Source organism: Mustela lutreola, chromosome 4, assembly GCF_030435805.1.
Source record: "Mustela lutreola isolate mMusLut2 chromosome 4, mMusLut2.pri, whole genome shotgun sequence".
NCBI lineage: Eukaryota > Metazoa > Chordata > Mammalia > Carnivora > Mustelidae > Mustela > Mustela lutreola.
The window spans coordinates 159,912,368-159,939,500 of NC_081293.1; the positions used below are offsets into that span (position 1 = coordinate 159,912,368).

General features: G+C 42.0%; 1 protein-coding gene across 2 annotated transcripts in view; it reads left to right on the forward strand.

The window, feature by feature from the left end:
- The window catches only part of NPSR1 (neuropeptide S receptor 1), a 150,008-nt gene that overhangs the window by 114,036 nt on the left and 8,839 nt on the right, over positions 1-27,133 (forward strand). For both annotated transcript variants that reach the window (XM_059171544.1, XM_059171545.1), the window contains 2 exons: positions 4,620-4,821; positions 16,149-16,225. In XM_059171544.1, the coding sequence (XP_059027527.1) occupies positions 4,620-4,821; positions 16,149-16,225 (279 nt within the window). The remainder of the gene's footprint in view (positions 1-4,619; positions 4,822-16,148; positions 16,226-27,133) is intronic.

The window sequence follows — 27,133 nt, forward strand, 5'->3', positions numbered from 1 at the left end:
AAGATAGATGGCGGGGAGTGGGGCGGGCTCCTGGCAAGCAGTCAAGCAACAGAGCACAAAATTCAAACTTTTAAAAGTCTGCTCCACTGAGGGACAATTCTCCAGAGGTTAAGCGGGGGTGGAGCCCTCGCTGGGACAGTGTGGTCTCAGGTCCTGCGGGGTCACAGAAGGATCGGGGGTATCTGAGTGTAGCAGAGCTCACAGGTATCCCCATAGTTGGGGAAGCCAACTACAGAGACATAGCCAAGAAGTGCGTTCTCAGCTCAGGATTACCCTAAACTGTGATCTGTGGCATAGTCGGGCCACTGCTATTTGAGCAGGGACACCACAAGTGGCAGATCTAGGAAGATTCAACTTCCTTCCCTGGGGGCAGGAATCTGCTGGGTTTGGAGACTCCAAATGGGACTGTGTGTCAGAGACAGAAATGCTCAGTAACAGGCCAGGTGAGCTCAGAGCACGGCCGGAGACCAGGGAGACGGTAGTGATTGACTGCTTTTCTCCAAGGGCACACTGAGATGTGGGACCCCTGAGCTCTGGGCTCTTTTGTACTGGAGACTGGGAGGCAGCTATTTTCATTCCCGTCTTCCAGAGCTCTTCAGAAAGCATTCAGGGAACAAAAGCTCCCAAGAATAAACCCAAGCAGATTATTTAGCCTGGCCCCTGGCAAGGGCAGTGCAATTCCACCTTGGGCAAAGACATTTGAGAATCACTACAACAGGCCTCTCCCTCAGAAGATCAGCAAGAACATCCAGCCAAGACCAAGCTCACTGATCAAGGGGAACGGCGGAATTCAGAGGAGGGAAAAGCAAAGCATGGAATTCATGTCTTTCTCCCCATGATTCTTTAGTCTTGCAAAGTTAATTAAATTTTTTTAATTTTATTTTTTTCTTATTCTAATGTTTTAACTTTTCCTATTTCCTCTTTTAACATTTTTTAACTAGTTTACTTAATAACTTCCTAAAAAAAATCTTTTAAAATCTTCATTATTATACTCATATTTATCCTTCATTGTATCCGACTTTATTTTTGTATACATATAGGGTTTTTTCCTTCTAAAAATATTTTGGGATACAATTTCTTCTAATAGATTAAAATATGCCCTAAATCTAGCACAAGGCTTTGTTCTAGTCTCCACTCTGAGCAAATTCTCTCCACTTCCTTTTCTTTTTTTTCCAATCAACTTATCAATTACTTTTTTTAGAATTTTTAAAAAATTTTCATCCTTAGTCATCCCTTTATCATGTTTACCCTTATTTTTGTATATATATAAATATTTCTTTCTTTAAAAAATTTTGGGAGGTAGTTTCTTCTAAGAGACCAAAATACACCTTAAATCAAGTGGGTGGCTCTGTTCTATTTACCAGTCTAATTTATATATATATATTAATAGTTACCCTGAATGTAAATGGGCTAAATGCCACAATCAAAAGACACAGGGTATCAGAATGGATAAAAAAAAAACAAAACCCATCAATATGCTGCCTACAAGAAACTCACTTTAGACCCAAAGACACCTACAGATTTAAAATGAGGGGGTGGAAAACAATTTACCATGGTAATGGACATCCAAAGAAAACTGGGGTGGCAATCCTTATAAATTAGATTTGAAGCCAAAGACTATGATAAGAGATGAGGAAGGACACGACATCATACTCAAAGTGTCTGTCCAACAAGAAGATCTAAAAATTTTAAATATCTATGCCCCTAACTTGGGAGCAGCCAACTATATAAACCAATTAATAACAAATTCAAAGAAACACATTGACAATAATACAATAATAGTAGGGGACTTTAACATCCCCCTCAATGAAATGGACAGATCATCCAAACAAAAGATCAACAAGGAAATAAAGGCTTTAAATGACACACTGGACCAGATGGACATCACAGATATATTCAGAACATTTCATCCCAAAGCAACAGAATACACATTCTTCTCTAGTGCACATGGAACATTCTCCAGAATACATCATATCCTGGGTCACAAATCAGGTTTCAACTGGTACCAAAAGATTGGGATCATTCCCTGCATATTTTCAGAACAAAGTGCTCTGAAGCTACAACTCAATCACAAGAGGAAAGTTGGAAAGAACCCAAATACATGGAGGCTAAAGAGCATCCTACTAAAGAATGAATGGGTCAATCCAGAAATTAAATAAGAATTGAAAAAAATCATGGAAATAAATGATAATGAAAATGTAACAGTTCAAAATCTGTGTGACACAGCAAAGGCAGTCCTGAGAGGAAAATATATAGCAATACAAGCCTTTCTCAAGTAACAAGAAAGGTCTCAAGTACACAACTTAACCCTACACCTAAAAGAGCTGGAGAAAGAACAGTAAAGAAGACTTAAACCTAGCAGAGAAGAGAAATAACAAAGATCAGAGCAGAAATCAATGAAACCAAAAGAACAGTAGAACAAATCAATGAAACTAGGAGCTAGTTCGTTGAATTAATAAGATTGATAGAATTAATAAGATTGATAAGCCCTTGGCCAGACTTACCAAAAGGAAAAGAGAAAGGACCAACTAAATAAAACCATAAATGAAAGAAGAGAGATCACAAGCAACACCAAAGAAATACAATTATCAGAACATATTATGAGCAACTATATTCCAGCAAATTTGACAATCTGGAAGAAATGGATGCATTCCTAGAGACATATAAACTACCACAACTGAACCAGAAAGAAATAGAAAACCTGCACAGACCCATAACCAGTAAGGAGATTGAAGCAGTCATCAAAAATTTCCCAACAGTTCTACTGAGGGACATCACTCCAGAGGCTAAACCGGGGTGAAGCCCACATGGGGTCAGCGTGGCCTCAGGTCCCACAGGGTCACAGAAGGATCGGGGGTGTCTGAGTGTCGCAGAGCTTGCAGGTATTAGAACAGGGAAGCTGGCTACAGAGACAGAGCCGAGGAGTGAGCTCACAGCTCGGGGTTACCTTGAACTGGTCGCAGGCTCGGTGAGCTCGGAGCGCGGCCTGAGGTCAGGCAGACGGGAGTAACCGGGCACTGTTCTCTGAGGGCGCACTGAGGGGGGCCCCCAAGCTCTCGGCTCCTCTGGGCCAGATACCGGGAGGCCGCCATTTTCATTCCCGTCCTCCGGAACTCTACGGAAAGCGCTCAGGGAACAAAAGCTCCTGAAAGCGAACCTGAGTGGATTACTCAGCCCAGCCCCTGGTAATGGCGGTGCAATTCCGCCTGGGGCAAAGACACTTGAGAATCACTACAACAGGCCCCTCCCCGAGAAGATCAACAAGAAATCCAGCCAGGACAAAGTTCACCTACCAAGGAGTGCAGTTTCAATACCAAGGAGAGCAGCTGAATGACAGAGGAGGAGAAAGCAAAGCACAGAACTCATGGCTTTCTCCCCATGATTCTTTAGTCTTGCAGTTAATTTAATTTTTTCTTCTTTTTCAATTTTTTTTCTCTTCTTCTGCTAAATTTTTTTTAACTTTTACCCTTTTCTTTTTTAACGTTTTTAAACTAGTTTATCTAGCATATATATGTATAGTTTCTTTTTTATATTTTTTCTTTATTCGTTTTCTCTTTTTAATTGTTTCTTTTCTTTTTCTCTTTCTTTCTGAGCCACTTTTTGCCCCCTTTTTCCCCCCTCACGATTTGGGATCTCTTCTGATTTGGTTAAAGCATATTTTCCTGGGGCTGTTGCCACCCTTTTAGTATTTTACTTGCTCCTTCATATACTCTTATCTGGACAAAATGACAAGGTGGAAAAATTCACCACAAAAAAAAGAACAAGAGGCAGTACTGAAGGCTGGGGACCTAATCAACACAGACATTGGTAATATGTCAGATCTAGAGTTCAGAATGACGATTCTCAAGGTTCTAGCCGGGCTCGAAAAAGGCATGGAAGATATTAGGGAAACCCTCTCAGGAGATATAAAAACCCTTTCTGGAGAAATGAAAGAACTAAAATCTAACCAAGTTGAAATTAAAAAAAAAAAAAGTATTAATGTGGTGCAATAAAAAATGGAGGCTCTCACTGCTAGGATAAATGAGGCAGAAGAAAGAATTAGCAATATAGAAGACCAAATGACAGAGAATAAAGAAGCTGAGTAAAAGAGGGACAAACAGCTACTGAACCACAAAGGGAGAATTTGAGAGATAAGTGACACCATAAGTGAAACAACATTAGAATAATTGGGATTCCAGAAGAAGAAGAAAGAGAGAGGGGAGCCGAAGGTATATTGGAGAGAATTTCCCCAATATGGCAAAGGGAACAAGCATCAAAATCCAGGAGGCCTCCTGAGATCCCTGGTTCTCCTAACATCTCCAAAGTGGATGCTTCTCAACTTGCCTTCTGAGCACTTCAAGTCCTGAAGGTGGTATAGACATTTTCCTACTTCCCTGGACCACTTCCAACCCTTCCATTATTTCCCGTGCACTGATCTATTCCTTTGATGCTCGTGCTTTCAAACCAGATTACCTGTTCCCTCTCTGTCTTTACCACATGGCCATGCCCCTCACCCACCAAAGATGTGATCACTATTCTCCAGTGATCACATCTTTGTGATCTCTCATACTGTCCCCATCTTGAATGTCTTTGATATCTATCTACATGGATAAACCATCCAACTTCTTTTCTTTGAGCAGAAAAGCAAGCCAAGATCCTCATCATGATTGCCTGGAGCCTTTCTTTCCTTTTCTCCATTCCCACCCTGATAATATTTGGGAAAAGGAAACTCTCTAATGGCGAAGTGCAGTGCTGGGCGCTATGGCCGGATGACTCCTACTGGACCCCGTACATGACCATTGTGGCCTTCCTGGTGTACTTCATCCCCCTGGCAATTATCAGGTAAGAGACCAACAGGCCAGACCCCAATAGAGGCTTTCCTGGTTCACCAACTCCTGCTCTTCTCTCCCCACAAGGCCCGTCATTGGTCCTAGTGTCCTTGAGGGAAGTGGCCAAACCTCAAGATTTCATCTAAAGCTACTTTGTGTTAAGCCCAACTTCTCCAAAGTAGTGTAAGGAGGGGAGAACTAATATTTTCTGAGTATGTATTATGGAATAGACATAACTAACAGTGACCGCATATGGGATTCCATCCCATAGCTAACATAGATCCCAACTCAATCAAATAATTACATTTAGTCCCCTTTTTATGTATGGTAAAACTCAGATTCAGAGAGGTTAAGTAACCTGCCCAATATCACACAGGATTTAAAAAGGTTTTCCTGAGTTTATACCCTATTCTTTCTCCTATTTCATATAGTCTTTCAAATATAAGGCACAGTACCAATTTCAGAGATCTTACGTTATCATTGAAAAGATAGGCAAACCTTAAGCAAAACTGAGCAAAAAAAAAAAAAAAAAAAAAAGGCGATACACACAAAAAATATGCTAGAAAGTGCATGCAGTGAGGTCAAGTAATGACAAGAAACATTTCTTGGAAGTGACAATTGGAGGAGAGAAGAATTCAGATAAGAGAAGGGAAAGGTGGGAGGGAAGCAGGTTTTCTGGGAACTGGGGGTCCAAGTCAAGTGCAGTGACAGGGAAAGGACAGGCAGGCATGTCAGTGGGAGAGAGAAGAAGTTGGCAATAAGCTCCTTCTGGTGGGGTGAGATTCAATTATAAAGGGCCTTAACAACCAAGTCATAGGATGCTCCCTCTGTCCCATAGCCAATGATGGCCACAGATGGTCTTTCAGCAGAGAAGACCACAACTGCTTGGAGAGTCAGGGTGTCGCTTGTCATGTGGCAGGACCACCTCTGACAGCATGACTCTAAAGGCCTGGGTGGGGTCAGGGATTGAGGGAGATACTGGCACGTTGAAGGTTTGCTTGGCCAGGCTGATCCTACACCAAGCCGGCCATGGTGTGCCCCATAATCTGTCCTGAATGAAGGAACCAGCCTTTGGTTTCAGATCATATAAATACTGCTGTGATAAAAATCTTTGTACTTAAATTTATTCATGAGTCTCTGATTATTCCTTCAGAACTTATTCTACTGGAATTGCTAGATCAAAGATGATGCTCATTTTAAAACTTTCAATGCATATTCATAAACTGCCCTACAGGAAAGGGGTATTCCTGCCAATAGCAAAAAAAAAAAAAAAAAAAAAAAAAAGAGAGCTCTGAGTTTTCTTCTCCTGACCCAATGGAAGATGCTATCGTTTATGAAATCTCCATCCAACATAGAGGTTTCCAAAAAATATCTCATTGTTTTCATATGCATTTCTTTGATGAAGTGTTAAGTGTATGAAATATGTTTTGAGTTTTTTCTGACATTATGGGACTCCTGCATTCTTGCTCTTTGTTCATCTGTAGTTGCATAAAATACCATAGCTGGAAGAATGTGATCCATCACATAGGCCAGCCCCTGAATTTTTCACAAAAGTAGACCTAAGGCTAAAAAGCGCAAAATGACTTGCTCTCCATCAGAGGTCGAGGTGGGCAGGGGAGGGATCCCATAGCCAGTGCCGCAGCCTTGCTGAGACTGGAGATTGTCAGTCATCTCTGCTGACTTGACAAATTAACGCCTACGTGATTTCCATGTACTGCCTCCTCTCCACTGAGTTGAATTTGGGAGGAATCTTGGAGGAAAGATGAAGGTTATTTAGACAAGCAGTCAAAGTTAAGTCATAGCATCGTTGAAAGTGGCACGTGGAGGAGGAAGGTGGCTCATCGCAGGGGTAAGCCTCTGGGGGGAAGCACCTCCTGCCGTCCATCACAGGCAACTGACGCATCGATTTCAGTGGACAGTGTTTGTCCTTGTTCTCTCCTGATTGATTTCCCATCAGCTCGTGAAATCAGTCCAAACACCTGCTCAGGCTGGTGGATACAGTATGTCCACCCCAATGTTCCCAATGCGCTGTCTGACCAGATCTGTCATGTGGCTCTTTCCCCATCCATAATCATTCCCCATCAATTCAAGCTGCTCCTTCCCATCAGGACCTCTCAGACCTGCCTACAGCCCGACTTGTGTGTTCTTGTAGTGCCCTTAGAAAAAGCCAAGTACAATACGACGATGAAAGGGATGACTTCAAAAGCAAGTTGCACTCAGCCTTCAACAAAGCACAGCCTCCTTAAATCCCGCCCTGTGCTCCTTGCTCCTAGCTGTGGTAGAATGACGAAGATTCAGAGTGACCTCCCACAACCTCGAGCTTCCCTGAAGCGTTTCCTATCTGCTCAGTCATGACCTTCAGTCCTCTGTGGTCAGACTCCTCTTGCAGAAGAAAGAGCTTCTGTCTGGGGAATATGGCACCCTCCAGCCCTCTCAGCAACTCCTCCTTCTTGACCCAAGACCAGGCCCAGATGGAATCTTGTGAAGAATTTGTTTTCCAGCTAGCTCCTGGGATAACTTGCTACAATTTTATATCTCTCAGAGTTAAAGTTCATCTTTTTTTTTTCTTTCTTAACCACATTTTGGACCCTTGAGCTTGATCCTGTTGCTTATAGTCCTTTTAGATAAACTCTTAATTCCAAGCTTAAGTAGACAAAGGAAACAACTCAAATTAGATGTCTATTCATTTTCTTAACCATGCCTAATGCTTTGTTTTTCTTCAGGCAGGATACTTGTGTGTGTATATATATATATTTTCCTTACCAAATTGATAAGCAAAAAGTACATATAAAGTTGTTTTAATTCTTTTCATTACAGATGAGGTTGAAAAATTTTAAATGTACATTATCATTTTAGTTTTTTAGATAAATTGCATATTCATATTCTTTTACCCATTTTTCTCAATTTTATTTTCTCTCTTCTTTATTTTTTAAGATACTCTATATATAAGAAACTTTTCCTGTTTTTATATGTTGAGGCAATCCCCTAGTTCGTCACTTGCCTTTTTGTTTTGAATATGGCTTTTTTTTGCTTTCTTTTTTTTTTTTTTTTTTTGCTCTCAGTTAATAAGACTGGCATAACTGTGAAAAAGGGAGACAGCATGAATATCAAAAATTAGAAATGAGAAAGTCAGATTCTTTAAGAAGTTAAAAGAACCATAGGAAAGCGTTATGCAAAACTTTACACAAATGCATGTGGAAATACTAAGGAAATGTATAAGGCTTCTCTGTTATACACAGACCTTTCACGTTGAAATGTGTTCACACCTACTCATGTCTTTCTTTACATATTGCCTCCCATTTCTTTCTTAGGAAATTGTCCCTTGCACATGCTTATTTCTACTTTGATTTAACTTTTTAATGATTTATTATTTTATTTTTTTATTTTTTTTAAGATTTTATTTATTTGACAGAGATCACAGGTAGGCTGAGAGGCAGGCAGAGAGAGAGAGAGAGAAGGAAGCAGGCTCCCTGCTAAGCAGGGAGCCTGATGTGGAGCTCAATCCCAGGACCCTGGAATCATGACCTGAGCCGAAGGCAGAGGCTTTAACCCACTGAGCCACCCAGGTGCCCCAGTGATTTATTATTTTAGTTACTAGAACATAATTTCAGTGTTGGCAATACATTAAAAATGTCACTTCAAAAAAAAGACATTTATTTTAGAAGGAGAGCATGAGCAGGAGGAGTAAAGGGAGAGGGAGAGAAAATCCCAAGCAGACTCTGTGCCCCTAAAACTTTTACTTAAAAAAAAATTTGATTTGGGGCACTGGGTGGCCCAGTTGGTAAGTGTTCCACTCTTGGTCTGGCTCAGGTCATGATCTCAGGGTCCTGGGATCGAGTCCCACAATGGCTCTGCACTCAGTGTTGCTTGGGATTCTCTTTCCCTCTCCCTCTACTCTTCTCATTCATGTGCTCTCTCTCTCAAATAAATAAATCTTTTAAAAAACTTTGATTTGATTTGCCAAGTCCCCAATACCATTTACTTTCAATGTTATATATGAATTAGAGATTTAACTTAAATTTACTTTTTTAAGGCCAGGTCCTTTGTCCCAACACCATTTACTGAATAACCTATCTTTTCGACGTAGTATGAAGTGGCAATTCTATCATATGTATATTTATATTTTAAACACTCTCATTGTTTCTGAACTTGTCAGTCTCTTCATTGCACTTTTATTTTCTTTCTTTCTCTATCTTGAATGGTAGTCTTTAGACAATCGCTTTTTTCTTTTTGTATATGTTGCAAACATGTCCCTAGTTTGTCACTCGCTTCTTCATTTTGAATATAGTTTTATTTTCAGTTAATAGGTATTGCCATAATGAAGAAAGCAGAGAATTGCACAAATAACTAAGCTGGGGGCTTTTCTGCCACCAATACCATATTGTTTAAATTATTATAGCTTTATATACATTTAATATCTATATAAGTGTTTTCTCTTTCTCGAAGGTCCCTGGCTCTTTCCAGGGAGCTACTGATGCTCTCTCCTTCACCCACTACTGTAGCCATAACAAACAGGGACGCCCCTCCCTCTTTTCACCCCTCTACCATTATGCACATCATTCCTTATGCCTATACACTCCTCCACACCCACCCTGCCTTGCGGCTCTGTTTCTGGAAACCCAGGTCACATTCTTCACATCTTACTCCACATACCAACTCCACATGGAGTGGCCACTGCAGGTCCCCGGCCAAGTAGTGCCTTGGGTGTTCACCCATAACCTCCAAACTCCGCTCGTGCCTGCTGCCATGAAGACTTTGTGGTAGTGTCACCCCTGCTTGCTTGTGTGATGTATCTCTTGAGTACAGAACTTTGTCTCTTTATTTCTTAATTCCAAATCCAGTACCTAATGCTCACTCTATAAATGTGGGAGTAAATGTACAATGCAGGCCTGACCGATAATGTGAACCAATCCCAGGGCAGAGGTACTATGACACTCTGATACACACACACCTGAGATGGAAATTTCTAGCTGTTTAGTACCTAGGTCAGTTTCTGGCAGATGGTAGATCCTCCATGTATGTGAAAGAGAAGAAGGAAGGAAGAAAGGGAAAAAGCGAGAGAGGATGAAAGACAGAGAGGGAGGGAAGGAGAGAGGAAAAAAGAGTTGCATTATCTGGGGCAAACTCTCATGAGAGCTGTGTATGAATAAAGATTTAGCTTTTCTGTCATTAATTAAATCAGGCTCCCAGCTCTTGAAACCATAGTGACTGACAATAAAGGCAATACATTGTTTTTCTGGGTCAACACAACTCCCATTATTTCAAAATTTACTTGACATAACTGTCTAACTGCTGCTGGGTAGGTTATTAGCCCTGGTGTAATTGCTTTACTTTAGCAGTGGTTATTTTCTTGTAACTTAATTGATTTCTCATTCTTCTATCATTTTTATCTCTGTGACATAAAGAAAGAGGCATAAAAGATCCATGGCCAACAATTGCAAAGGAATAAGTGGAAAAAAAGCACATTTGTCATGGAGCATTGATTCGTGTTATATGAAAAAAAGATCCATTTATTTTGCTTGGAGAATGGAGATCAAACTATGGGAAAGTCCCATGCTAAGTTTGGTATAGCCCAGTAGAGTTTAAGGCCATGGTGTGTGAAAGGCCCCAGGGATCTGGCTAGCACTGTCCCTGGGCATGAGGTCCAAGGTCAAGAAGAATGACCCATCATATTATTAAAGGAAGTGACATACCATATGGTGTTTCCTGAGGGGTGGCAAGAGTTACCTTTTGAAAAGCCATTCTCATTAATTTGCTGGGTCAGGGTAGACGTTTGTGATTGGATTTCCAGTATCCAATTGGATACTGGATTGGATAATTCCAGTATCCATTCCACAATAAGCCACTCATGGCAGCCCTTCCCCTCAGTATGTGAATGGTTTGGGAATGGCCACGTGACCAATTCGAGCCAATGAGATGTGAGGGAACATCTTCTGAAGAGCTTTTGGAAAAGATTTCCCCATTCTTAGGAAACAAGTCCAGGAGAGGATGGCTTATCTTCTGGATACTGCTTCTGTATACAGGTGTCCAGGATTGACAGCTGGAACTGCTGCAGTTGACTCAGGGAGACACCTACACTGAAAAGAAAAGAGAAAAGTCAGATTTCTGAAACTCAGCTTCGACCCTTTGAAGTTGCAATTATGGGAGATAAGAAATATTCCAATTGTTTAGAACAATTTGAGTCGGGAGTTTTCTATAAGTTGCTATAAAAAGTATCCTAACTGATACCCAACAGTCCAAACCTGCTGTTTCCAGACATCAGTAAATTCATCTGAATTACCTAAGTCATCAGAATGAACTCTTCTAGGACCATTAGGAAATCTCAGTTATTTCAGTGGCACCAAGTGAGTTAGCCAAGGCATCCCTTTGACTTTCTCTGTCTGGGAGCCCATTAAACATGGTACCAATGGGCTGTATATATCAGGACTCTCATGTAATTTTTTAGTTTCTTAAGTATCAAGCTGTTTTTACAAGTTAGTTTTGCCTTCATGTCTCCCAAAACCCAACTACATACAGAGATACTGTTGAGTCCCTGACACTTTACCTTTTGCCATATATTCATTATTTCTAGAAATAGCTGTAGGGCACCCACCCTCTGGGAGACCTGGACCTGGTAAGGGGGATACAGAAATGACTAGACACACATGCTGTCTGAATTTAAGAATATTCCTGTAACAGAGAAGACAGCCAATTAAGGAAGGGGTTACAACACTGTGATGAGTGGTAGTAGAGTAAATAGAGAGCCCTAGGGGATCCACAGCAGGGATGCTAACCTGGTCTAGGAATCAAAGAAGGCATTTAGGAAATAACTAGAATCATATATAGCATATGTAACCCAATACAGCCCCCAGAGGAACTTGTGCACCCTCCTTCACAAAGTTGTTAACAGGGGTGCCTGGGTGGCTCAGTGGGTTAAAGCCTCTGCCTTTGTCTCAGTTCATGATCTCAGGGTCCTGGGATCGAGCCCCACGTCGGGTTCTCTGCTCAGCGGGGAGCCTGCTTTGCCCCCTCTCTTTCTCTGCCTGCCTCTCTGTCTGTCAAATAAATAAACTAAATCCTAAAAAAAAAAAAAAAACCAATCTTGTTAACAAGTCGGTTTACAGCCCTTGAAATCAGAGGACCTATCCTCTAGCTGTGTGAACTCAGACAAGTCACTGAATCTCTCAAAACTGAAGTCTGACCCCCACAACCAATCAAGGTCCTTATTATATACTCTTGTTTCACCCTCCATTTTATCTTCAGAGCGTTTTGCCTCTTTATAAGCATATATTAATGTGTCCTCATTTTATTACTACCTATTGCCACGAATGTATTCTGTATTGCCACATTGTAGTGTAAGCTCTATGAGGGCTAGGAATCTGTATTTTCTACCAGAGTATCCACCATGACTTAACAGGTGCCTGGGACAAAGTGAGTCCTCAAATACCTAAAATGAAATGAATTAATTAATGAGAGAGACATTTTTGACTAGCAAGTACCCTTAATGCCCCTGCTAGGAGAAGAGAAAAAAGGGCCTTGTTCAGTGAAACACCAACTCCCCCTACCTGTCTTCCCTATGCTTGACCTCTAAGGAGACCTTCAGGGCATACATAACTGGACACAATCCTCGAACCCCAAATGGGAAGCAGAGATGGAGACTTAGATCCCCACTGGCTATGAATGTCTATGGCTCCAAGACTGTAACCCATGAAGTCCCCAGTCCTGTGCTGAATCCTGCAGGGGTGGGGCACTTACCGTCTGAGGGAATACTGTCTGTTGTGTCCCACAGGAAGGGCAAAGGTTTTGTTCTCTTCCCTGGACACTTCTTACACATTATCCAGAATCAGGACTAAGGAACCAGGTACAAGCATCCTCCTAAGGCAGTCCTACAAGGTCTTTCTCTGGCTTCGGCTCTCATGCAACCCCCATCACGAGCTGCCTCTACAAAGGAAATGAGAGAAAATGGGTCTGTGTCTAGAGAGTGTCCCATAAAATCAAGAACTCAGGCAGCCAGTTACAGATAAGGGATACTTTCTTCGATCGGGATGATCTTTCAGTATTCAGATTTTTCAGAAACTTGAAGAAACCTGCACTTGTTGGGAGAGTGGAAATAGATTGAAGACGTGGAAGAAGTTAAACCAAAACAGTAGAGATGTTTCTGTTTTTGAAAATCTGTTTTGAACTCTGTTTCTGAGAATGGGCTATGGATAGATTTGCTGATCTTTAGGACATGATCATCATAGACAAAAGACTCCACGAAAACTGTGTTAGACCAGCATGGAGGTCCTAAGGAAGGGAGAGCCAGTTATCATTGAGGAACAGAGACAGTTCAGAAAGGTTTCACAGCTAAGTGATATATGGAGAATGGGCTTAAAAATGCATTTAAGCAAGAAAGCAAAGCAAGCACAGAGAGATAGAAGGCACTGGAATTTACCCAAAGTCAGCTGCATATGAAGCATGGGGTTGGGGTCAGTTTTGTCAGCTCGCTCCTGTTGGGCACTCCTGTTGCTGATTTGGAGAAAGGTCATCGAGAGACAGTGGGGTGGAGGGAAGAAGGATGATGATGGTAAAGGTGAGGAAGACAGAGGGAGATTGTGGGAAGCTTTGGATGCCCTATGTAAGAGCCTGGATGTCATCTTGTAGGTAAGTGGAGACATTGGGGCAGTTTTAAGCCAGAGATGACTCTGGGTCCTAGAGCGCCACCTTGAGGGACACGCGGGCATTCAAGATGGTAGCTGAGCAGAGATGTTAGAAGATCACAATAATCAGGCAAGAGGTCATAAGGGGTGCTTGTTTCAGAAGCGCACATACTAAAATTGGAACCATACAGAAATTAGTCTGTCCCCATATGAAGATGCCATGAACGTTCATGAAGCCTTCCTTTTAATGGGTACAGAGCTTCAGTTGGGGAAGATGAAAAATTCTGGAGATGGATAGTGGGGACTGTTATACAACAGTGTGAATGTACTTCATGCTGCCAAACCATGCAGTTAAAATTGATTAAAATGATAAATTTTTTTATGTTTATTTAACACAATAAAAATAAAACGTAAAAATATTTGGAGGAAAAAAGAGATTGTAAGGATCTAGACTGATGCTGAGGAGCACGAATGGAGAAGAAGGAACAAATCATGGAGGCATGGGGACGTTTTGAAGGGACAGACCACAGAACTTGCTGATGAAAGGAACAACGAAGAAGAAGGAGACAAACATAATTCAGAGATTTCTCTGATACATAACTGCTCCGCTTTGAGCAATGGCCTGATCTGTCATAAAGGGGCACCCTACTAATTAGGAGTTGCTTTCCACTTGCCTGAAGGGTCCTTAGGAGATGAGGCAGAGATGACTTAGGCCCAAACCCCTAACACATAAGACCTTCCTCAATCCTCCATTGTGTATATGGCTCGTGGCCAATAAATATTTGAATTGTTGATTGATTTAGCTCTGGGGTTGCAACTGTAATACATAATTAATGTTCCGTGGTGGTTTTTACCTTTCCTTGTATCTCATTTATGTGGGGAAAAAGTTTCTCTGCTATAACAAATGTCCAACTTAAGGTAAAGAATAGACTCACAAGTAGTTTTTCCTCATTTCTTCTATAATGTAGACACACAAGTTCCAGAAAAATCCCTGGGCAGGTATATGAGAAGGACTGGGAATGTTCCAAAAGGGCTCCAAGCACACCTGGAGCATTCAGAGGAGTTCACTTAGCAAGAATGGGAAAAACAAAAAGGAGCAGAAGGTTTTTAACACGGTCATTAATTAAGTTATATTCTAAAGATCATTAAAAACAATAGCGCTTTGTCAGCCACTGCAGACCAGAGTTCTGATTTTATTTTAACCAGTAAATCTCAGGAGAGAAATGTGTGGCATTCTAAAGTAAAGCAATGCTTTGTCCCAGAGTTTTTAGTTCAAGTTCTTAACATATTGGAAGCATCAAACAACTGATCAAAGGGAACAAAAGATACAAAATTTCCTGATGCTTTTGAGTCATTAACATTTTGTTTTCCTGTTAGGCATAAATTATTTCATGCTACAGTAGGTGTGATAGTATGTGAAAAATGGGGAAGAAAAAGGGTAATAAAAATGACATTTATTGAGTCTCTGCTAATTTCCAAGTGCTGTGCTTGGCATTTTCAATGTTGTCACATTCGATCCATCCCCAAAAAAGTGTTTGTGTTAGTAATTCCATTTTAGTGTCAACAGAGGCCCAGTGCCTTAGTCTGTTCAGGCTTCTGTAACAAAATATTACAGATTGGGTGGTTTGTAAACAACAGAACTTCAGTTCTTGCAGTGCTAGAGGCTGGAAGTCCAAGAACAGGGCGCCTGCATGGTCAGAGTGTGGTGACAGCTCTCTTCTGAGCAGCAGACTTCTCCTGGGTCCTCACATGGTAGAGGAGGCTAGGGAGCTCTGTGGGGTGTCTTTTATAAAAGCACTAACTCCATTCATCAGGGCTGTATCACGACCTAATCACCCATAGGTTCCACCTCCTACTACTATCACCACGATCATTAACATTTCAACATGTAAACTTAGGGGTGGAGACGCAGCAAACATTCAACCTGTGTCAGCCAGTAGATTGCTTATCTATTGCTGGGTAACAAATTATCCTGAAGCCATGACTTAAAACAACATATGTTTATTATCTCCAGTGTTGTGTGTCCGGAGTCAGACATGGCTTAATGGGGCATGGCTCACCTCCGTGGAAGCAAGGCAACCATCAAGGTGTCTGCCAGGGCTGGGCTATCACCAGAGGCTCAATGGGGAAGGGTCTTCTTTCAGGCTCCTGTGGGTTCTTGGCAGAATTAATTTTCTGGGGCTGTAGGACTCATGGCAGCAACAGAGAGAGGTGCTAACAAGACAAGCATAAATCTTACACGATCCCAGACATTTATCACCTTCAGCCCAATGCTTGGATTAGAAGCAAGTCACAGTTCCCCCAGTTAAGGGAAGGGGATCTCACAAAGGCATGCATACCAGAGGCAGGAGTCATGGGGCCACATTAAAGAGTGTCTAAGGTCAAGGTTATACAAGCAGCAAGTAGTAGAGCTAGATACAAATACAAATCTTTCTGATCCCAAACCCTGAGTCTGGATTCTAATCTCAGCTCTACCTCTAACCATCTGAGTTATCTTGGAGGAACCATTTTACTTCACCATGTTCTATCCTCTTCAGGTTAAAAAAAAAAAAGTGGTAGCTGTGACATGCAGGGATTCTATAATCAGCCAGGATAGGGACCAGGCGTGGTTTAGAGCACCCTCCCTCCTTACCTCACACTCAGAGAACTGGAGTGGTCTTTCTGTGTCCTGACAGTAGGAACCCACCAGCCATGTTAATATTACCTCTGGTCCTTTCCACAGTGTCATCTATGCCATTGTGATCCGAACCATTTGGATGAAAAGCAAAGCCCATGAGACAGTGATCTCCAACTGCTCAGGTAAGTGTCTAACTGGCATTACCTGGCTCTTAAATAATTTTCCTTCTTCAGTGGTTTTTGTCTAGCAAATAAGAGCTCAGCCTTTGCCTGAATTCAACCAGCCTGCACTCTTCCATCAGGACCCAGCCAGCTGGTCAGACCCAACAAAGCCTCTCCTGGTAGGTGCTGTCCCCTCCATGTGGCCTCCCTGAAGACTCAAGAAGGAAGAGGAGTCTTTGGGTGCCAGGATCCAAAGGTCACCCTGGTTACTTGGGCCTGGCAAAGAGAACACCATGGAGGACACTGGGGTATACAGAGGTCTGTCCAAGGAGCACACATTCAGTGATGCATGGGCATAGACATTTCTACTTGACTTGAATTTACAGATGGAGAAAATGGCTGTCCATCCACAGAACAGTCCTGGACCCTAAGCCAGGCGACGCATGGTCAGTGCTTTCCCAACACACCATCTCACCCCAGAATGAGCCCGAGAGCACCCACTATAGCCCTTCCCCAAATTCTGCATCAGTAAACCTTAGTGCAGAGCCCCTCCCACACTGCGGGCACTGGGACCTGGAGGCCTACCCTGCCACCCAGTCCAATGCTGCCACACCTGCCGGAGACCAACCCGGAGAGAACACAGTGACCCACATGCCAGAAAGAGAGGGCAGAGGGCTCCTGGCTTTCTATTTATTATAATGCCACTAGTTCTCTGCTCGGACTCCCTACCTCCTCCTGTTCCTGGTATCCGCATGCACACATGCACTCTTTCACAGTCTCTCACATGCACACTTACACACACACCTATACACATACACACACACCCGCACGCCCTCACACGAGGACAGCAGGGTATAATGCGGATGCCCAGAAAACAAAAGGGCTGGTTTCTGTTCCGGGTGTGCCACTGAGAGCTGGGCCACCTTGCAAAGTCATTTAACCTCTCTGGCCTTCACCAGGTTAAAATAAGGAGACAGCCTAAATGGTCTCGACACCCTCCTCTTTTCAAACTGTGAACGAACACCTTTACCAGACCAAGACCTTGCTCATTTTCCTCCCTCTTGAAGCTACTTCTCCCATGTGATGGAGGGAAGGTCTTAAGGATTCCCAAGCGGGCACTAATCATCTGTGTCCCTTCTCTAGGTAAATCGGGAGAGACCTATAAGGCTGGGTGTTCTTATCTGAATTCAGTTCAGTTCTGCTGTGTCTGCCACAGGTCAGCAGCAGTACCAAGGCCTGGGGATGCCAAATGAATCCATAGCATAGTTTCAGACTAGAGGAAGCCTCTAGGCCCCCACGTGGGGTCTCAGCTCTGGCTGCCCAAGAGTACTGCCTGGGGAGATTCTCAAATGCACCAAATACCAGGAGACCGCTGCCTGAGAGGTTCTGATTCACTCCGCTTGGAGTGAGGTCTGGCATCGTTACTTTGGAAAAGCTCTTTGGATGATTTTAATGTGCACCCAGGTTTGGCAACCTCTCGTCCAGCGGGAGGCACAGTTAGAGGCTGCTGACTCCCACTGTGATTGACAAGAGCAACCCCGAGGTGTGTGCAGGCTGCTTGGAAATGTGCCACCCGTGAAACACCTATCATTCAACTTGTGACCCCTTCTGGGCTCCGTGCAGGTCCTCCACACAGACTCCCTCCCTCCAGTCTAGTCTCTGCACCCTGGTTTTTCTAGAAGAACAAGAGCAAGCAGAAAGAATGAACACAAATGCATTCATTTTATTCATCGTCAGGGGCTCTGGCTAAATGTCAGCATATTTGTCTGAAAAAAAAAATGGAGGAAGACATCCTTCCTCTATCAGGCATGAAATAGATACATTAAATACTAAAATTGTTGAAATAGGGTATCTCTATCAAAGAATTACAAGAATAAGAGAATAGAACAGAAACTCTAAAGGAAACCTTGGGAATTTAGGGGAGGATAAAGTGTTTCGAATTGATAGCGTAGTAGAGATCATTCAGTAATTAGTGTTGTTGAGAGAGTTTATTTAGAAATAAATAGAGCTATAGTCCTACCTCATTGCCACAAGGAAATAAACTTTTTTTAGTGATTTAAGTGAAAGAGAGGGAAAGGAAAGAAAACATAAGAATCATTGTTTATAATCAGGAAAAAATGGGAAAAGTTCTGCATACCTGTAATGAGGGATCGAGTATAATTATATAGACAAGGAAATGTGACAGCTGTAAAAAGTATTATGTAGTATACTCATTGCAATAAAAAGATGTTTATTATGTATTAAACTAATAAGGAAAAAGTTAAATGATATCACTTTTATAAATATACGAATACATAATAAGTATTAGAATATGCATGTGCATATACAGATGATAGCACGCTGGACAGATAGATAGATAGATAGATAGATATAGAGATATATCTTAAACTGATACATCCCTAAACATTCAAAACTTATATTTTCAGGGAATGGGTAATGACCAAGATAAGATGTGTTCTGATACATAGGTAGGATCTAGAAGCTACAAGGCATAAGGAAGTTCCCAGAGGTTGATATAACAGATAACAAAAAATGCCTCTTCCTGCCCACAGATGTCTCCCTGCTGAGCTTTCTGTGATGCCTGAAATTCAAACCAATGGAATCAGTCCTTTTTCACCAAGATACTGTCTCTAGGAGAGCCTAGGAGCAGTGCATTTGTAACCTGGATTGAGTAATGTGCACTATACAAGCATATACTGATGAAACTGTCACTTAGACTACACGACCCCTGATTTGATGGTGGACAGATCAAGTGTGGTGGGACCAGAGGGTTTGGAAAGGTCCAGAGCAATGGGTGTGAAGGGGAAAAAAGTAAAAAGGGGGCGTCTGCATCTGTTCAGGCTGACATAACAAAGTGCCATAGACTGAGTGGCTTCAACAACAGAAATTTATTTTATCACAGTTCTAGAGGCTGGGAAGTCCAACATCAAGGTGCTAGTTGATTCTATTCCTGGTGAAAGTGCTGTTCTTGGCTTGTAGATGGCTTCCCCTTCCCTCTTGTTGTGTCCTCATATGGGGGTGAGGGGAGATTGAGAGAGAAAGAGCACAGGCTTTGGTGTCTATTCTTATAAGGGCACTAATTCCATCATGAGGGCTCCATGCCCATGACCTCGTCTAACTCTGGTCACCTCCCACAGTTCCCATCTCTAAAAACCATCACATTGGGGATTAGGACTTCAACATATGCATTAGGGGAGAACACAAACCCATAGTCCATACAGAGGCAGAATCAGGAGGAAAAAAAAAAAAGACCCTGAAGAAATAATTGAAGTCCAACCAAATGAGAAATAGACAAACGTTGTTTATCCAGAGCTCACAAAAGAGGCATTGCAAGGGAGTCAGGCACCATGTCTTCTGTTTTGGCAGAGACTCAAAAGCAAGCAGAGGAGTGGGAAGGCTTTATAGTGGAAAAAGGGAAGAATTCAGATGTGCCCTGGCTGGTGGCTGGTGGCTGTTTGCCTGGGAAGCTGCAGGCAGGCCAGGTAGAAGCATGGAATCCCACGTGGTTGGTGAAGGGTATATACTTGGCTAGCTCTGGTTGGGTTTAAGTTGAAAGTGGAGACAAAAACTAAAGAATCTGTCAGTCATTAATTGAGTGTTGACCATTTGGGGTAGATTGTTATGGGTCTTACAGGACAGGGGGAGAGAGATACAGGTCAGACTGGCTACACGTTTGACCTACACATGGTAGCTTGGCCTTCTGGTCTGGTCACTTTAGGTAATGGGTTGGTTCCCTGGCCTGGTGGCTGCAGAGTGTGGGTCAGGGGTTCTGCTTCTATATATGGTCTGGCCATGAAGCATTTGTTTACATGGTCTATCAACACAAGCTGACAAGACAGAGGAACAGACAGAGCAGCTCCTGTCAGCCACTTCACTAAGTTCTTTCCATACTACATCTTCTTGAATCTGTGCATGACGCTGCAAGGCGCATTATTAATCTCTCTCTTACAAATGAAGGACAGCCCATACAATTGACCAGAAAGCCTATGTTTTCTCCCCAGTATCAGGCTGCCTCTCAGAAGGAAGGCCACTGCAGAAGGGGAGGTGGTACATGGCTGGGGGAAAAAAAAAAAAAAAAAGTTCAAAGTGAAAAAAAATTTTTTTTAGTTAAAAAACCCAAACCCTGGCTCTTTGGCGTGGCTTCTCTTCCACCCCACTCCCTACAGCAAATGTTGCTGTAGGTCTGAAGGGATGAAAGTTTTCCACTTCCTATCAGCCGCCCCCCCCCCCTTTTCTAGCAGGCCTTTCACCACTGTGGTTGGGCTCTGTCTGTTTCCAGAGTCCCGCATATCTCCCTGCTACTAGATTTCCTAGTCCCTAAACTACTGGCTTAGCCCTGTCCTCCAGTCTCTGAAATAGTTCAAAGCCACATAGAGAGCAGTTTTCCCACTGGTATACAATATGCCATTATCCTCCCCAAAGTGGAAATGGCTGCAGTCAATTTTTATTCTTTAATACAAGTCAAAGTCTATTACCCCAATTTTTTTTTTCAGTTGTCCATATTAACACCAGTGAGCCTCTTCTGGAATGAGGGGCAGATAGTAGTGTCAAAAGCCCATATACTCTCTGTATCTGATTCATAAACGGAACTCACCTGATTTTCTATTTGTTATTACAGCTAGGCAGCTTATGGTGTTGCCTGGTAAATAGATCTCCAGTGGTGCTAGCATGCCAGGATTATTGCTCATCAACGAGGGGACATTGGCAATGATTAGTGTGAACAGAAGCATGCGGTGTAAATACAGGCTGCAACATTCAAGCTCTCGTTCTTTTATGAACCACTCTTCTTACCAGCAAAGAAGTCTATTTTCTCTCCCTCAAAGGTGGACAGAAAGAAAAGAAAAAGAACTATTTAACAAATGATCTAAATACTTTCCCACAAACAAGTGTGGAAGGCAAGAGGTACCGGGGATGAGATTTTTCAATCTTGTAAGTTATCTTTCCTAAACAGGCGTGTTTTTGATGCCCAGGGGAATCTAATTCTGTAAAATAGAGCAGTTAACTGCATAGGGACAGGAGATGCAGGAAGTGCGGCCATAGGGTTTGCAAACCTATCTGTGTATGACTGCGTCTGGCCATTGTGGTTTAGGAGACGGGACAAGATCCATGCCACATCCAAATTGCAGGTTTCAAATCAAATGAGACAGAATGAGGTGGGGAAGAAAGCTTTGGATTGGGAACTGGGTTAGAGTCCTATTTTTCTAGCTAAATGATTTAAGATAAGTCCATTAGCTGCTCTCAGCACGTTTCTTCATCAGTAAACACAGGCAAAATGGCTTCTCTACATAGAATGACATTTAGTAAAAGACAAAGAACTTCATAAAAGAAATAGATATAAATAAATGAAGCTTATAACAAGTTCATGGATAGTAAGATTCAATAGCTTGAAGATGTCAATTTTCCCAAACAATCTACAGATTAATGCAGTTCCTGTCAAAATTAAAATGGGACATTTTATTGAGCTTGACAAACCAATTTAAAATATATGCGGAAATTTCAAGAGCCAAGAATAGCCAAGAAGACACTCCTAGAGAACTAGAACAAAAGTAGGGGAGGTTAGCTCTATTCAATATTAAAATCTATCATAAAGTCAGAGTGATTAATAGAGTATGGTATTGAGACAATACAATACACAAATAGAAAATGAAACAACCTCAAAACAGAACCTACATATATACAAAAACTTGATATATGTCAGAAGACCATAGAAAAAGAAATAAAACTGGTTCTTTACCTCAATTTATAAGCAAAAACAAATTCCAGGAGACTTGGAGACTGAAATTTTGTTAACTGCAAGCAGAGCAAAGAGCAATTTTATTTATGTAAAAAATGAATTTATTCATGAACAGCCGAGAAATTGCAATTCGGGACAAGCAAGCTGGGGCGAACTTTAGGCAAGTCCAAAGAGACTAAGGGAAGGTGAGCTTTATTAGGTTTTAGGAGGAACTGGGGTAGGCTGTTCCGAACAAAAGGTCACTGGAGAACGAGGAGTTCCAGGTGGCGGCGGTTTCTTATTGGCAGCAGGTGGTGTGGTTGGTGCTTTGGTGCTGAGGAAGGCGGGATCTTCCTTACTTTTTCTTAAAGGCAAGAGACAAATTCTCGTGTAAAAAGCGCCCTCCCTTCTCCAAGTGGTTTTTCTGTTGGTTAGGCAGGCTGCCCGGAGTGGTACGTGCGTGTGAACGCCCCCTTCAGGCCTTGCTGACGCCGTTTTCTTATGTTCACAACATATAAACCTTCTATATATTTTTTGAAGATTTGATTTATTTGTTTGCTTGTTTATTTATTTATTTATTTATTTGACAGAGAGACACAGCGAGAGAGGGAACACAAGCAGGGGGACTAGGAGAGGGAAAGCAGGCCTCCCGCCGAGCAGGGGTCAATCCCAGGACGCTTAGAGCACAAGAGCCAAGGCTGACGCCCAAAGGAGCCACGTGACTGAGCCTTTCAGGCGCCCCCATAGAAAACTTTTAAAAGAAAATGTATGGTGATACCTTTATGACATTGGGATAAGATATCCCAACGTCATATCCCAGTTAACATAAATTATGTTATACATGTCATATCCCAGTTAGCATAAATTATGTTGGATCTTCTTAAGTTAAACATAGATCAACAAGATCCAACATAAACAAGATCCTACATCATTTATGTTAACTCAGAAATGATAGATAAATTTGGTTCTGTTAATATCTAAAAAGTCAAGTATAAAGTGGGAGAAGGTATTTGCAACACAGAGACCTGGGGAAAGATTAGTATTCAGAATATAGGAAGAACTCCTAAAAATCAATTTAAAAAAGAATTTTTTAAAAAGTTGAATAGAATAAGTAAGTCATGGAGATGAAAAGTACAGCATAGGGAATGTCATTAGTAATATTGTGATAGCCTCTTTGGAAAAGAGTGTGGAGATTCCTTAAGAAATTAAAAATAAGAGCGCCTGGGTGGCTCAGTGGGTTAAAGCCTCTGCCTTCGGCTCAGGTCATGATCCTAGGGTCCTGGGATCCAGCCCTGCATCGGGCTCTCTGCTCAGCAGGGAGCCTGCTTCCTCCTTCTCTCTGCCTGCTTCTCTGCCTACTTGTGATCCCTGTCTGTCTGATAAATAAATAAAATCTTTAAAAAAAATTAAAAATAAAGCTACCTTATGACCTTGCAATTGCACTACTGGGTATTTACCCCAAAGATAGAGATGTAGTGAAAAGAAGGGTCATCTGTACTCCAGAGCTCATAGCAGCAATAGCCATAGTCACCAAACAGTGGAAAGAGCCAAGATTCCCTTCCACAGACGAATGGATAAAAAAGATATGGTCCATATATACTATGGAGTATTATGCCTCCAACAGAAAGGATGAATACCCAATTTTTGTATCAACATGGATGGGACTGGAGGAGATTATGCTGCACGAAATAAGTCAAGTAGAGAAAGTCAATTATCATATGGTTTCACTTACTTGTGGAGCATAAGGAATAACACAGAGGACATTGGGAGATTGAGAGGAGAAGTGAGTTGGGGGAAATCAGAGGTGGAGGCAAACGATGAGAGACTGTGGACTCTGAGAAACAAACTGAGGGTTTTGGAGGGGAGCAGTTTGGGGGGTTGGGTGAGCCTGGTGGTGGGTATTATGGAATTAACATTCCGTATTGCATGGAGCACTGAGTGTGATGCATAAACAATGAATTTTAGAACACTGAAAAAAAATAAAATAAAACTTAAAAATAATAATAATAATGATATTGTGATAACATTGTATGGTGACAGACAGTGACCATACTTAGCATGGTGAGCACTAAGTAATGGATAGAATTGTTGAATAAATATGTTATTCACCTGAAACTACTATAAAATTGTATGCTGATTATGCTTCAATTTTAAAAAACATATACAACAACAACAAGAGATAAAAAGAAAAAAATGAGCAATACACAAACAGACATTTCACAGAAGGGACAAAAGGAATGGCCAAAACTAAGATTCTCAACCTCATTGATGATCAAGAAATTGCACATTTAAACCTCAGATGCAATTTTCTACCCACAGGATTAGTAAAAATGTTAACATCTGATCTCTCAAAGTGTTGAAAAAGATATAGAGCTCACGGCTTATTTGGTAATATCATTCCTCAAATACGTAGAAGGCTTCTGATCCATTTGCTTTCAGTTTCATGTGCCAGTGACCATGTCCAAAAAGTCTTTCTTAATAGAATTCTCATATCCGACTTGTGTCTTTGCTTCCATGTACCATCCCTGTCTTTAACTTAATGGAGGCTAGGTTGAAGCCATCTAAAACACTAGTAGGGAGGCCACATCCTTAGTGTCATCTTTGCCTCAAGAATGATTCTGAATGGGTCTTTGTTGGTTAAAACCTCTCAAACTTAATTTGGGGACCAAGGTCAGCTCCACTGGTATAAGACTTGTACACTTAGAAGGTGTACACATTTACTATAATGCTCCACTCACATTTTCAATTTGCACCAGGTCATGCAAAAGATGTATCTGTTAATATCAAGGGCCAGAAGCAATGCACACTTGCGGTTCCATGAGATCCCATATTTTAAGACTTTAAGTTCCTGTCAATTTTTTAATTTATTTATTTGACAGACAGAAATCACAAGTAGGCAGAGAGGCAAGCAGAGAGACAGAGAGAGGAGGAAGCAGACTCCCTGCTAAGCAGAGAGCCCAATGCGGGACTTGATCCCAGGACCCTGAGATCATAACCTGAGCCGAAGGCAGAGGCTTAACCCACTGAGCCACCCAGGCGCCCCATGTTCCTGTCATTTTTGTTCATAAACCAACCATCTCTTGTCTGAGCTCATCTCTTTTTTCTAATACCTTGCTAATCATAGTGGTAGCAATCAACACACACTATTAACATTCCACTTACCAACTGTGATTGTTAATTTTATGTGTCAACTTGAATGGGCTAAGGGATGCCAAGATAGCTGGCAAAACACTTTTTCTGGGTGTGTCTGGAAGACATTTCTAGAAGCATTTGAATCCGTAGACTAAATAAAGGTGTTCTCACCAATGTGGTAGGCATCATCCAATCTGCTGAAGGCTGAATAGAACAAAAAGACAAAGGAAGGGTAAATTTGCTTGAGCTGGGACATCAATTTTCTCTTGCCCTTGGACATCAGCTCTCCTGTTCCTTGGGCCTCAGGCTAGGACCAGGATTTACACCATTGACTGCCTGAGTCTCCAGCCATTGTGTTCAGACTTACACAAACATCTTCCTTGGTTCTCATGATTTGTACTTAGACTTAATTATGCCACCAGCTTTCTTGGTTCTCCAGCTTATAAACAGCAAACTGTGGGACTTCCCAGCCTCCATAATTTTGTGAGTTAATTCCTATAATACATTTCCTTTTATGTATATTTCTACGTATTTCCTGTTAGTTCCATTTTCTGGAGAGCCCTGACTGCTGAGCCAGGCCTGTTCTATGGGCTCCAGGCTCAGTAGATATACAATTTGACTTCCCAGGCATCGTATGTGATGGTTCTATGAAATAGATCTCTAGTGTCCCAGCTTCCAATGTCAGTTTTCTTGTCACCTGCTGCCAGCCCACAGGCCAATGCATGTTTTAGATTTTTGTTGTAATAGCATTGCATATGAGATACCACTTTCTGCTTAGTGTTCTGCTTAGTGTTAAGGAAACACTAGGTGCCCTAACAAAGAAACCCCCGAAGACAGTAGCTTAACAAAGGAGAACTTTGTTTCTTGTTTAATTAAAGTCCAATCAACAGTCAAAGTCAAAGGCTCCACATAGTCATTCAGGAACTCAAGCAGATGAAGATTCTGCCTCACTGAACAGATGGCTATAAGGTGTCTCTCTCAGCATTGACATCCTACCGTCAGGGGTAGGGACACAAGAGAGAGGAGGATTACTCGGTGGTTTGTCTGAGCCAGGCCTGAGAATAGTGTCCATAGATTCTTCCCATATTCCCAGGCTTCCTGGTTCCCCCTAAACTGAGGAGCTGAGGAACATAAAAGGCTGTGAGGTAGCTAAGTTAGGTCATACCTCCTCATATCTAGCTATGACCTCTGGTCTAAAAAAACAAAAACAAAAACAAGGGAAAGTAGTGGTCAAAATTTAGTGTAAAAAATGCACTAGAAATATTTAATCCTGAGGCTATATTTATAAATAAACAGGCCATCAATGATTGGAAATAAAAAATTTCAAATTTTAAGAATTTTACAATTTGGGCATGACTGTTAAAAACATTTACATTGTTAAAGCCAATCGGAAATACATAGACTTCCCAACGTATGAAAAAAAAGCATTTGTTTTAAAACATCCCCAGGTAGATTTCCTTGTTACAAACCAATCTCCTGCCCTCATTATAAACCCAGAGATGGAACAATCCCTCCCGCCAGGAATAAATTCTGTCTCGTTTAAAAATCCCAAGATACCAATTGCTCCCCCTTCAGGTGGTTCAGGCAACAGTGGATTCCCAGTGGCTCTGCAAGGGTGGGGAAGGGGGGGGGGGTAAGGAGCAGGAAGTGGTCCCTTGGAGACTAGATGGACAGTGTGGGGGGGCCCCCCAAGGATGCATCCAGGAACTGAGACTGCCTGGGGCAGGATGCAGCTTCCAGTCCCGAATCTCATGGACCAGCTGCCTCAAGGCGGCCCCAGCTATCAATGCGCAGAGATGGTTGGATTTCACCGTTTTTTGCTCTAGCTCAGTGCCAAGGCCTGGGTGGAAATAATCCTTTTATCTTCCAATAAAGGAGAATTATTGGCATTTGGGAGCTCAGTTCTCTTTGAAGAGCCATCTTTAGAAGCTGGAGGCTTTGCATTTCCTCGAGTGGTCAGATTAAAGAAGGCTTTCACTGATCTCATTGGGAGATCGAAGGGCAGGGAGTTGATTATATTGTCACCCAGTTGCCCTGCGGAAAGTACCGTGAGGTTCCATTTTAAAAAGATTTCAGAGCACAAA